This window comes from Nycticebus coucang, chromosome 7 (genome assembly GCF_027406575.1).
Source record: "Nycticebus coucang isolate mNycCou1 chromosome 7, mNycCou1.pri, whole genome shotgun sequence".
Classification (NCBI taxonomy): Eukaryota; Metazoa; Chordata; class Mammalia; order Primates; family Lorisidae; genus Nycticebus; species Nycticebus coucang.
Window position 1 is genome coordinate 122,008,038 of NC_069786.1, and position 12,091 is coordinate 122,020,128.

Consider the following 12,091-nt stretch of genomic DNA (forward strand, 5'->3'; position numbering starts at 1 on the left):
GAACAGAACTATTCGCAGTGTGGAGAAGCTTCTGTTGGGAAAGATGGAGGTGCCTGAGCGACTTTCTGTCTGACTCTCAGGACTCTTGAAGATAATGGCAGAGTGAAGAGCCAAAGAGAGAGGACGAAAGTAGAGCATCAACGCAACATCTTAATACTTCTAAGTATCATTGTTAAATCATTAAAAGGGTAATCAAGAAGTAATCACATTCATCGTTTTATTCCACAAATTTTCCTCTATTTCCCTTGAATCAGTGTCCCTTGCAGTCAACACAACTACATTGTTCAGTCAAGCTTCCCACAGTCCATCATTACACGTGTCTTCATAAATAACAGGAACTTATGAATATGATGCATTTAATGAGTGTGGCAAACTTTTGCTTCCACAATGTTCATCTGAAAAAGTTTCAAATTATAGATACTGCAAGAAACCAGGAAAGCCCATGGAAGACTCAGTATCCAAGAGGGAAGTTACCCCCACCAAATATCCATTCCATACTTATTATTTTATTTGCATCTTTTTTTTTTTTTTGAGAGAGAGTCTCACTTTGTCACCCTTGGAAGAGTGTTGTGGCCTTATAACTCACAGCAAGCTCAAATTCTCAGGCTCAAGCAATCCTCTTGCCTCAGCCTCCCAAGTAGCTGGGACTACAGGTGTCTGCCACAATGCCCAGCTATCTTTTAGAAACAGGATCTCGCTCTTGCTCAGGCTGGTCTCGAACTCCTGAGCTCAGATGATCCACCCACCTCAGCCTCCCAGATTGTTAGGATTACAGGTGTGAGCTACCACACCCAGCCTTCTTTGAATCTTTTACAAAATTTTGCAGGAAACTATAGAAGAGTTTTAAAAGAAAAAACACAACATCAAATCTAGGTTAATTGTTTTGGTAGCTACCATTCACACAACTCTTTTTGCACGTTTATTTGTTCAATCATGCAACAAAAATATATTCGGTATCTCTTATGTTCCAGTCATAAAGCATTGGAAAAAATTCAAGTAAAATGCTTTCCCTCCTTCTGCCTACATGATGGTTTAATGGAGTATCTATTAGTAAGCAGAGAAGCAGAAAGACAATATTGTACATAATACATATTTAAGATAATATAGCATCATGCCGTGATAAATGTAATTTCATTCTTTCATGTTATCAGGACTTCTGGTTTGCGGTCTGTCATACATGGTTTATTTCCGTATACCTTGATTTTTTTTTTTTTTATTAAATCATAGCTGTGTACATCAATATGATCATGGGGCACCATACACTTGGTTCATAGACTATTTGACACATTTTCATCTCACTAGTTGACATAGCCCTCCTGGCATTTTCTTAGTTACTTTGCCAAGACATTTACATTCCACATTTGCCAAGGCTCACATGTACCCTTGTAAGATGCACCGCAGGTGTGATCCTTTCAATCCCCCTCCCTCTACCCATTGATTGTTTTTTTTTTTTTTTGATATCCCACTCACAGGTTAGAAGCTCTTTGAAGACAGAAGCCACGTCTTTTTACATATTTGGCCTTTCCACATGCTTTGATATCACAAGTTTTCCGACATATGCAGAATTTGCTTAAATGAATTCGACATCCCAAACTCATTGCTAAAAGCTGCAGATGTATTTCTTCTACCTACGTGGCGTACGTAGGCTACACGGAAGTGTGGGAGTGTGCCCACTTTCCATACGATGAGCATTTCCTTGGGCACCTTTCTGTCATCTTGGATGCGCTTCTGACTCAATCTAATTTTGTCATTTGTTAGCTCTGTGGCTTGGGAAAGCCACTCTATTTCCCTGAATTCTATTTGAATAAACACGGACAATAATAATGCATATTTTATCACCTGCTGTCAAATAATATATTAGATGAAAAAAATGGCAAGTATCATTTTGGTTGTTGTGACCCTGGCAAGTGAGATCTTTAGTACTAGAGTTTGCTAACGGGAGGCTTATAGGTCACATTTGCTCCTGGATCTGTTTTCCTTGGAAGGAACTCCCCTCCTCTTTGCCCCTAACTTGACTGGCTGTCTGTGTGCATGCACACTGCGGGTCTACACAGCCCAAGATGCCCGTATTTCTCATCCCTGGACCCACTTCACTCGCGCAGTGGGCTACGTGACCTGAGGATGGTACCTGAGCCTCTAGCCTTTGGTTACTTTCATGAAGCCATTGTCTTGGACCCTATTTGCACATGGTTCCAAGACCCCCTGGAACTCTGCCTACCCCCATGTAAGCTTTTATGAAGCTTTATCAGCCATTATCATGGTTGAAACAGAGACCCAAGACAGATGGGATTCTTGGGCCATTCATTCTATGCCACAGAGGCAGAGGCTGGAATGGATGGATGGATATATGGGTATGAGAACGAGTGAATGAATAAACTCTGAAGGAACAAAATGAGGTAACACAGGCCCAACTATCCCTTAGTCCCAGGAAAAAAATGAAAGCAGCAAAAACTAGAAGTTCTGCTCCAGATTGGGAGCAAAGGTTTATAAAACAGACCTAATACATTTGATAATGTTACAAACAAGTGGAAAACGATGGGTAGGCCTTTTATTTTTGCCAAGATCCAAAAACTCATCAATTGCACATCACCTGAAGTGTCTGAGAAAGCTGGGTCAAAGCTCAGCTCTACTTGAGGTCACCCCGTAATACACGTGAGAATATTCCAATAATCATTCTAAGGAAAACATAATGACATCAACTGGGTCTGGATGAGGCAATATGAAATGGCATATACAACCAAAGGCTGCTGTGGACTTGAACTGCCTAAGAATGTCAGATAAAAGGTAGTACTTTTTGAAAGATTTTGCTCTTCTTTTTTTGTCTTATCCAAGGGAACTTCGTAATGGTTGTTAAAAAAACTGGCCTGACTCATTCCCATTATTCACCTGCTCTGTGCTTTTGTGGTTATGTGATTCATCTTTAGGCACATCTTGTGCCTAGAGTTTACTACAGCAATGATTAGACTATGTCACTCAAACTCTTCTTTCCCAACTTACAAATCAGAAAGAGTTGTAAACAAATATGTAAGAACTAGGACCCTCACACAAAGTGGCAAGTGACCCAGATGTCTGTCTTCCCAAAGTAAAGTCTCTGCCTCTATAAAGGATGTAGAGAAACTGGATAAAGGTTCTTGATAAAAAAGAATATAAATGTAGGAGCAGAGCTGAACCCTTAAAAAAAATAAAATATATATATGCACAAAATCAAGCTTGGGGAATGCTATAGAGAGGCCCGCCTTTCATTGCACAGACTCACAGCCTAACCTAGAAGAGTTCATCACAGTTTGAGTTCGCAGAACACTGCATGGATTCTGCCTTTCCCAGTCCACCACAGCTCTCGTGATATGGGGTGATGGTGAGTACACAGCTATGCCTCTCTCTGATTTTGACTTCAACAAGGAATTGAACTCTCCATGCCTAAGCACAATCTCTAGCATGTCAAGCACTAAGTAAGTTTGTTGAATGCATTAATGAATATATGATGAATAAGTAAAGAAATAGATCAATTCGTACATTTAGGTAAGCATTTCAGACAAGTGAATCAAGATTTTCTTGGAAGGCTATCCCACGGTGGAATGTCGATATCCTAAAGTTGTGACTTCCATTATTAAAGGAAGAAATAAGAAAGAAAGATGGACTATGCTATCACTCAGTCCTTTGCACACGTTAGCACATTTATTTTAGTTTTACAGTGAGGAACCTGAGATAAAGAGGTCGAAAAGCAACTTACTCAACATCTTCAGATAGCAAATGGCAAACCATGATTTTGAATGCTGACTTGCAAGAACATCAAGCTTGTGTTTGCCCTTGTAAGACTCTTTCCTCCCTCCCTCCCTTCATGCCTCCCTCTCTTCCTGCCTCCCTCCCTCCCTTCCTACCTTCTTTTGACAGTGTCACTCTGTTGCCTAGGCTAGAATGCTATGGCATTAGCCTAGCTCACAGCAACCTCAAACTCTTGGGTTCAAGCCATCAGCGTCCTAAGCAGCTGGGACTACGGTTATCCAGCACAATGTCTGGCTAATTTTTTTATTTTTAGTAGAGACTGGGTCTTGCTCTTCTTTAGGCTGGTCTTGAATTCCTGAGGTCAAGGGATCTTCCCACCTTGACCTTCCAGAGTGCTAGGATTATAAGCATGAGCCACTGTGCCCCATCTGACTCTTTCTTTCTAGGGCAATATTTAAGCAGAGTCTGAAACAGTCTAAGGAAGAGATGATGGAGAAGAGGTTCCTATAGTGGATGGTCATATTAGGGCACTAAAAATGTGGGTCCAACACTGAGTTCTATGACTCTCTGAAGAAGAAAGATATTGCACCTTAGACTGTATCTCCTCATCTGCACCAACTTTATACAGAACGGAGAAACACAAGGACACTTCTTTTAAAAAGTAATGACTCATTTGCCAGAGAAAGCTTTGAAGTACCAACAGAAAAGGAAATATTTAAAAATTTCAGCTCAATGTCTATCAAATGTATTTATTGATCTTCACTGCTGAAGTTCTGCTTCATGTTTCTGAGGCCAAAGATTCTCCTTTGCGACCAACCAGAGAAAACTATCTCCACCCTCCATTAAGGTCATCATTGCCCTTTCCATATGGAAAGCTGGCATCTGTGTTAAAATGCAATTATCTTTCACTTCTAGTAGAGTGCTCTGCAATACGTAATTAATTCTTTCCTTTTAAAGTTCAGCCTTATTACTTCCTGGAAGAATTCCAGATTTTAGCAGATGAACCATCCAGAAATAGGCCAGGACTAAGTAACTGGAGAGAACACTCTTTGCATTCACATGTCCAAGTGCCCCCAGATGTAATCTCAGCTAGCAACACACCACGTGAGTACCGAGGCTTAGTGGCAACAGAAAGTATTGCTCTACTGGCCTCTGACAAGAAACAGAGTCCTCCACTTTAATGAGCCAGAGTCAGGTTGGGAAACTTGAGGAGAGATTGCTAAAGCACTTGATTGCTGCAATTTTTACGTATGAGGGAATAAAGAAAGTTATTTCATTAGAGTAGAAAGAATAAATGTTTTGAAAGTGGGATGTCCAACTGAGGTTTATGGAATTACTCTGCTTCTCTTTGCCACAGTAGCACACGGCATATTTAATCCTAAAGGCAATAATGTGAAGACTGAGGGCTTGTAGAACATTACTTGTTAAAAGCACTAGGTCTGTTTCTGAAGTTAAACTCTTGGGAATCAATGTAATCCCTGTCTTTGGAGAAAACCTTTTCTCAGACAAAAGATGATGCATATATATGCACACTGTAAATTTATTGTCATGATTACCTAATTATAAAAATAACATTTATGAACTATGTGTTTTGATACTATGTGGTTTATATAATATTACGTTACTGAATTTCTTTAGTTCTGGGGATTCCTACTCTGAAGCCACCCTGGTGCTCATTTTTCTCTTCTTGAATGTAAAGACTTGCTCTGGCCTCAGGCCCTTTGCACTTGCAGCCCCTGCTTATCTGTTAGCTTGTAGATCAAATGTTCTTTCTTCAAATCTTCTTACTTACCAAGTATTAATATTCATTTCCAACCTTACCACTTACCTCAATCCCTTCTCTTACTCTGTTTATTTTAGTGCAAAACTGTCCAAAAGTAGGACAGTTTTGCACTAAAACTGATTCCATTCTGTTTATTTACTTACGTCTTTGCTTATTTCCTGTTTTTCTTGCTCTATTCAAGTACGTTTTATGGAAGCAGAGATCTAGGCTGCCTTGCTCTTCAGTGAATTCCTACAGTCTAGGACAATTTTTGGTTTACATCAGATATTCCATAAGTATTTATTGAATACACTTTTCAAATTAAAAAAAAAATAAAAAGACTCCCAAGTGGGGAAGGGATTTCTACTCACCTGCACCACACCTGTACAGGAATCCAAAAAGATGCAGCCTTTGGGTTCTTTGGATATTTTTTCATCTTTGTAAAAATTCATAATGTAGGAGTTATCTGGCAACTGAGTCAGCTGGAAGTAGCGCTTTTTGAATGACTAAATGAAGGAAAAGATACAAGGAGGTTGTTCAAATTGCAGTGCGCTATTACTCATGGAAGTTAGAGATGTTCTACGTCATTTAGGGGCACAATGTTACTAGGGCGCCATTCTAGAGAAAAGCATCCTACTTCATACGCAAACTGTTACATAAAACACAAGCTCAACATAAATGATTCTCCTCTGTGCTGTGGCTGAAGGAGGGGGTGTCAAGAAAGGTGAAAGAGACAAAGATGAGTCTTGTCTCCTTACCCGGACAGTGACAGTATTGTTCACGGTGCTGTTAAAATTTCCTTTGTAGAGCCAGCCAGACTTGAAAACGCCAGTTCCTCCGGCTCCCCCACCGCCCTTAGAGGATGAGTGGGAAGTGGTGTCCTGAACAAAAAGCAGCATTAGCATCACAGCCGTCTTTTGTGGGCCTCCCACCCAGACACTACATTTAAGACAGAGACTCCTTTTCCTCTCTTGACTTATCCTAAAGTCATGTTCAATTTCAAAACAAATGTGATTCATTTTGAGTAAAGCCCTGGCTCAAACAGCTACTACAACCTGGTGAAAAGCTGGTAAGAATGGGAAATGCTCTGGTGCAACAGGAGTTAACCATCCATCTCACTTTCAACAATTGACTTACTTCATCCTTATCGGCATCTTCATGGTCAACCTCAAAGGAGTGTGAAGGAAGTTTCTCTGGTTTGTATTCTGCTCTGATATTAAAAAATATAAAAAAGAAAGATTTTGATTCATCATTTGAGACCTTGCTTTTGTGCTCAGCTGTTCCCCCGGGCAACCAAGTAATGGGCTAGCATTCTTACAAACTTTCATAAAATAATACGATCTCGTAAAGATCCTATTTCCTTTGGAAGGATTATATTTCCTCTACACCATTATATATTATTTCCAGTAAATAAATCTCTATTTTAAACATGGTGTTGCTGTTTATATAAACCAACATATATCTTTTTGCTTTAGAGGAAGCAAGCATAACACTCTGAAAGGCTCGATGGTTTCTATTTCCTTCTCCCACATTTTGAAGTGGAATTTGAGTAGTGATATTTTCCTGATCTTTCCCGTTACCTTCTACACATGGCATGCTCAAGGGTACAAGATGGGCATTGAAAGAGCTCTGCCCCGAAGAACCATGATCCTGAGAAGATGTCTCCTAACTATGGCTTCTCAAAAGGTGTCCTGAAAGGACTTGTGCTCGCTTTGTGCATTACCATGGTGGCATGGAAATACCTATGTAAGGCACAGTGTCACTGACCAGCCCAAGGAGCTAGCATAGACACTTGGTTTTGCAGATGGTAAAATCAGTCATAAACTATTTTCCTTGGTTTGCTTCTATCTCATAACTAACGCCTGAACAGAAACTAGACAATACCACCCAAGGTTCAAGCATTCCTTGATGTCCGGCTCCCTGGCCCCTTTACTAAGCAGCAATTTCATGGGGTAGTTTTCTCTTTTTAAATTAAATTGTGTTGTGCATATCTGAGCTTTACAATCTGATATTATAGGACATATATTACACATATATAGGTGTGTGTAAAATGGTTACTACAGTGAAGCAAATTAACGTATTTGTCATTTCATGTACTTACTATTTTTGTGACAAGAGCAGTTAAATTCTATTTATCTAACAAAGAATCTCTAACACATACACTTTTGTGAACTGCAGTCAAATGTTGGACCTTAACCCTCTGGACTTGTTCTTCCCATGTACCTGCCACTTTGTCTCCTCCCCTCATCCTACCACCTGCTCTTCATGACTGCTGGTGAGAATGTAGGCTGGGGCAGCCATTTTGAAAAACAGTATGGAGGTTCCTAAAGAAATAAAAAATAGAGCTAGCATATGTGTTAGATACCCACAGGTAATAAAGTTATTGCGTCATAAAGATATCCATCTTCCATCTTACTGGCAGCATTGTTCATAACAGCCGAGATATGGAAGCATCCTGGCTATCCACTGGCAGACAAATAGATAAGGAACGTGTAGGGTGTGCATGCACACACTAACACATACATGCAGTGGAATATCACTCATCCCTAAAAAATAAGATCACGACACTTTACCCAACATGAATGAGGCCGGAGGACATTGTGCTAAGTGAAATAAGCCAGACAGAAAGACATTGTGTGATCTCACTTACATGTGGAGTTTCTTTTTTAAAAAAGGCCAGAAATACAGAGATAGGGAACAAAACAGTGTTTTCTTTATGATCATTTATATTGTGTAGAAATGATCTCTGAATCAGACTATTGGGCAAATGAGACCATGTGTTATTCTCATCACAAATTGCTCCCTATGTGGATGATATCATGGATAAGAAGGTGAATGATCAGGACTCTTCATGCTTAAGTACACATAAAATTGCCACACTGTGCATTCCTATAGGGTGCTAACCAATGGCTTCCTGGGACTCTCACCTTTTCTATGAAATGGATGAACATGCCATTCATTTCAGGAGGGAAAGTTAGAGCACAGAAAGAATAGCAGCCTCACTGTTAAACTATGGAAAACCTCAGTTGAGAACCACATTCTCCAGTCCTGATAAGAAGTTCTATTCTATCATGGTTGAATACACGTGGCATTTAAGATTTGTCATCTTAACCTTTTTTCAGTGGTATGAATACATTCACATTGTTATGTAGCTGTCATCGCTATCCATACCTGGACCTTTCTCATTAATCTATACTGAATCTCTCTATCATTAAATAATACATCCCCATTTTTCTCCTCCCAGCCCCTGGTAACCATTGTTCTACTATCTGCATTTATGGATTTGAAAATTCTATGTAAGCACCTCATACCAGTGGAATCATATAATATTTATCTTTTCAAATCTGTTTTACTTCACTTAGCATAATGCCTTCAAAGTTAATCATATTATATCAGGATTTCATGCCTTTTTAAGGCTGAATCATAGTCCATTGTAACCTGATAAAAGTTTGTGTCCCAAACCATTTCCACAAAGATATCTTGAGTCTATAGCATTAAGACTCTCTTTTTGTAGACTCTGCGTATGAGTCCTCTATCATGTTTACCTGACTCTGTCATTTGCCCCCTTGTCTCAGCCCTCCATCAAATTATATATTTAGTAAAGCCAGGGTCTCCCACATGAATTCTCACATATGTCTCACTGAGATGTAGATGTTCAGTATGTATTTGCTGATTGAATCAATGCCAGGCAAGGTGAACAAGGACATCCCAGAAGTGAAATAATATGAAATGGTATAATTTAAAATTCTGCCTTTGGAATGCATCTTGGTGACTATCTCTTTAGCTATAGAACACATTTTTGATGAATAAAATCTTAACAACAATCTCTAATATATATAACGGGTTTTTAAAAATTATAAAAATACTTTTAAAAAGTATTTTACTATTTGAATTATTTTTATTTTGTAGAGGTCGGGTCTTGATCTATTGTCCAGGCTGCAGTGCAGTGGTAGAGTCATTGCTCACTGTAGCCTCAAACTCCTGGGCTCAAGCAGTCCTCCTGCCTGAGCCTCCCAAGTAGCTGAGACTACAGGATGCACCATCATGCCTGTCTTTCCTTAAAGTCAAATCAACGAATGTCTCTTGCTACCCAAATTGATAGCAAAGAACAATAAGGCTATTCTGATAAACATAGTAATTGAGACTGAGTATTAGGAATGGTATCTGGAGTCTTATATCAGTCTTAGTACCAATGTCCTTTTTTATTTTGCTCTGGATGCATATTCTTGGTGAAATTCCAAGACCCACAGATAAACAGTTGAAAATGGGAACAGTCCGATTTAATTGCCATAGGGTTGAAAAAAGAGTGATAAGACAAGATCTGGTACACAATAGATGCTCCATAAATGTTTGTTAATATATATGTAATTTACATCTGTGAGCCTGTACTGTCTCAGACTTCAATAATATATTAATGACTAACATGATTATATGACTTTACGTATCTGTGACTTATGTACAAGTCCAAAGAAGTTCAAAGTACACATACAGAGGTTTTGGATTTAAAGTCTAAATATGGATTGTCATGTTGCTTTTGATTAAAATATATGATTCTTTTTAGTAAAGAATCACAAGAGAGAAGAAGCAAGAATCCAATATACTCAATTCTAGTACAAAGGCAGTAGATGGTCCAATACGTGCCCACATCAGTGAAAAACTCAAATCAATTCTAGGGGTGGGTGGGGGAATGAGGGAGTGGAGAGAGGGAGAGAGGGAGGTCAGTCGGGGTTATGGCATATGGCACATCTCTTGGGGGCAGGACACAATTATAAGGGGGACTTTACCTAACAAATGCAAACAGTGTAACCTAATTCTTTGTACCCTCAATGAACCTGAAACAATAAAAAAAAATAACATTTGAAAAAACATATATGTGTAAAATCATACATTTCAACACAATACTGGGGCTCAATAGTCTTGTTTAATCTTGTCATTTTTTCGAGATGTGCACAAAGCCTATAATAGTTACTTAAGAAAAGTGAATTTGAAACACCTTTCATAAGCATGTTAAGTAACATTGCACCTATTTTTTTTTTTCCAAAAGATCTTAATGTTCCTGAAGTTAATTTTCCTTTCTGCAGAGCCTTAGAGATACTCAAGCTCATCTGTGCCAATTACTGATGTTATCTTGTTCTGTGCCTTTCGGTCAAGGTCAACTTTAAGTGAAGGCAGAACAAATAGCAGAGTACACATTGAAGTTTTTCGACTGCTGGGAAATTCTTCCCACCCCACCAAAAAGATTCCTTTTCTTCTGAATATCATCTGATGTTCTTTGAACAAGAAGCAGCTCCTTTCATCTTTTCATTTGGTTGGTAAAAGAAAGCCCATAAACACAATGCTCCTCTCTCTCCCCCTTCTATGAGATGTATCATGTCACCTGGGATTCAGAGGCAGGTTCAGAGCAATTACTCAAAGTATGTTGGCTGCAGAGGATGAATATGAGTGTTCCAGGATTCTTAAAAGGCTGGGACAGCAGTAGAGGGAGGACTGAAGAAACAGCTCAGGTGAAAGAGGAAAGAATGAGTAGGGAAAACTGAGGAGGCAGCAAGGGAGACCAGGTTGGAGATGGGACGTCAACCTGGGATCCTAAGCTAGTCATCTCCCATCAGTGTCCTTTCCGAACTCCTTATTCTGTCTTCTTTGGTTAGCAAGGCTTATCCTTCCTTCTCTTTCTTACAAAAGAGTAATTTTGTAGGCATTTGAAAAAACATATATGTGTAAAATCATACATTGATAACCATGGACCACAATACTTGCCAGGTGCCTCAGCCCAAATTTCTTTCATTAACATTATTTCTTCAAGATACTTAGAAACAAGGAAGGTGGGACTAGCTTTTCAAACTAGTAATGACGTACAAACAAAAAAGTAAAGAAACAGTCTGGAACACTCATATTTTGTCCTTTGCAGCCAACAGAGTTTGGGAGGCTGAGGCAAGAGATTGCTTGAGGACAGGCGTTTGAGACCAGCTGGACAACAACATAAAACCCCATATCTAAAAATATATATATATTAGCCACGTGTGGTGGTGGGCTTCTGTGGTCCCAGCTACTTGGGAGGCTGAGGCAGGAGGGCCACTTGAGCCCAGGAGTTTGAGGCTGCAATGAGCTATCATTATGCCACTGCCTTATAGGCTGGGGAACAGAGCAGGACCCTCTCTCTAAAAAACAGACAGACAAAAACAAAAACAAAGTAAGGTTTTCACAAATTTCACTGTAGAATGTTAAATACAAGAGAAGATTTTTCACAAATTTTCCAGTGCAGGAGTGGAAATAATGACTGAAGTAGCTTATATGTTATGGCCAAAGTTTCACAAAAATCCATGGGTTTAAAGTCACTTCAGACGAACTGAGCTCAAATGCTGCAGGAGTGTCTATCAACAGGAGGATGGCTACCCAACTGCAGTAGATCCATCAAAGGAATGTTAGTAACTCAGAACACAAAAGCAGCCCCTGACAGACCCCTCAGCATGGCTATCCCTCAGAATTATATGTGGAAAAGAAGCCAGAAATGTCAGCATTCACCTGCTAGGACGCCAATGTGATGGGAATCAGAACGTTGGGTTTCTCTGGGGGTACAAGGAAGTAGAGGTGAGGATTGACCTGGGC

At 39.5% G+C, this 12,091-nt stretch overlaps 1 protein-coding gene across 10 annotated transcripts in view; it reads right to left on the reverse strand.

Annotated features, from left to right (window-relative positions):
* DOCK10 (dedicator of cytokinesis 10) overlaps positions 1–12,091 on the reverse strand; it is a 277,597-nt gene that overhangs the window by 106,684 nt on the left and 158,822 nt on the right. For all 10 annotated transcript variants that reach the window (XM_053597597.1, XM_053597595.1, XM_053597593.1 and 7 more), the window contains exons 5-7: positions 6,623–6,695; positions 6,244–6,366; positions 5,857–5,991 (exon numbers count right to left, since the gene is read on the reverse strand). In XM_053597597.1, the coding sequence (XP_053453572.1) occupies positions 5,857–5,991; positions 6,244–6,366; positions 6,623–6,695 (331 nt within the window). The remainder of the gene's footprint in view (positions 1–5,856; positions 5,992–6,243; positions 6,367–6,622; positions 6,696–12,091) is intronic.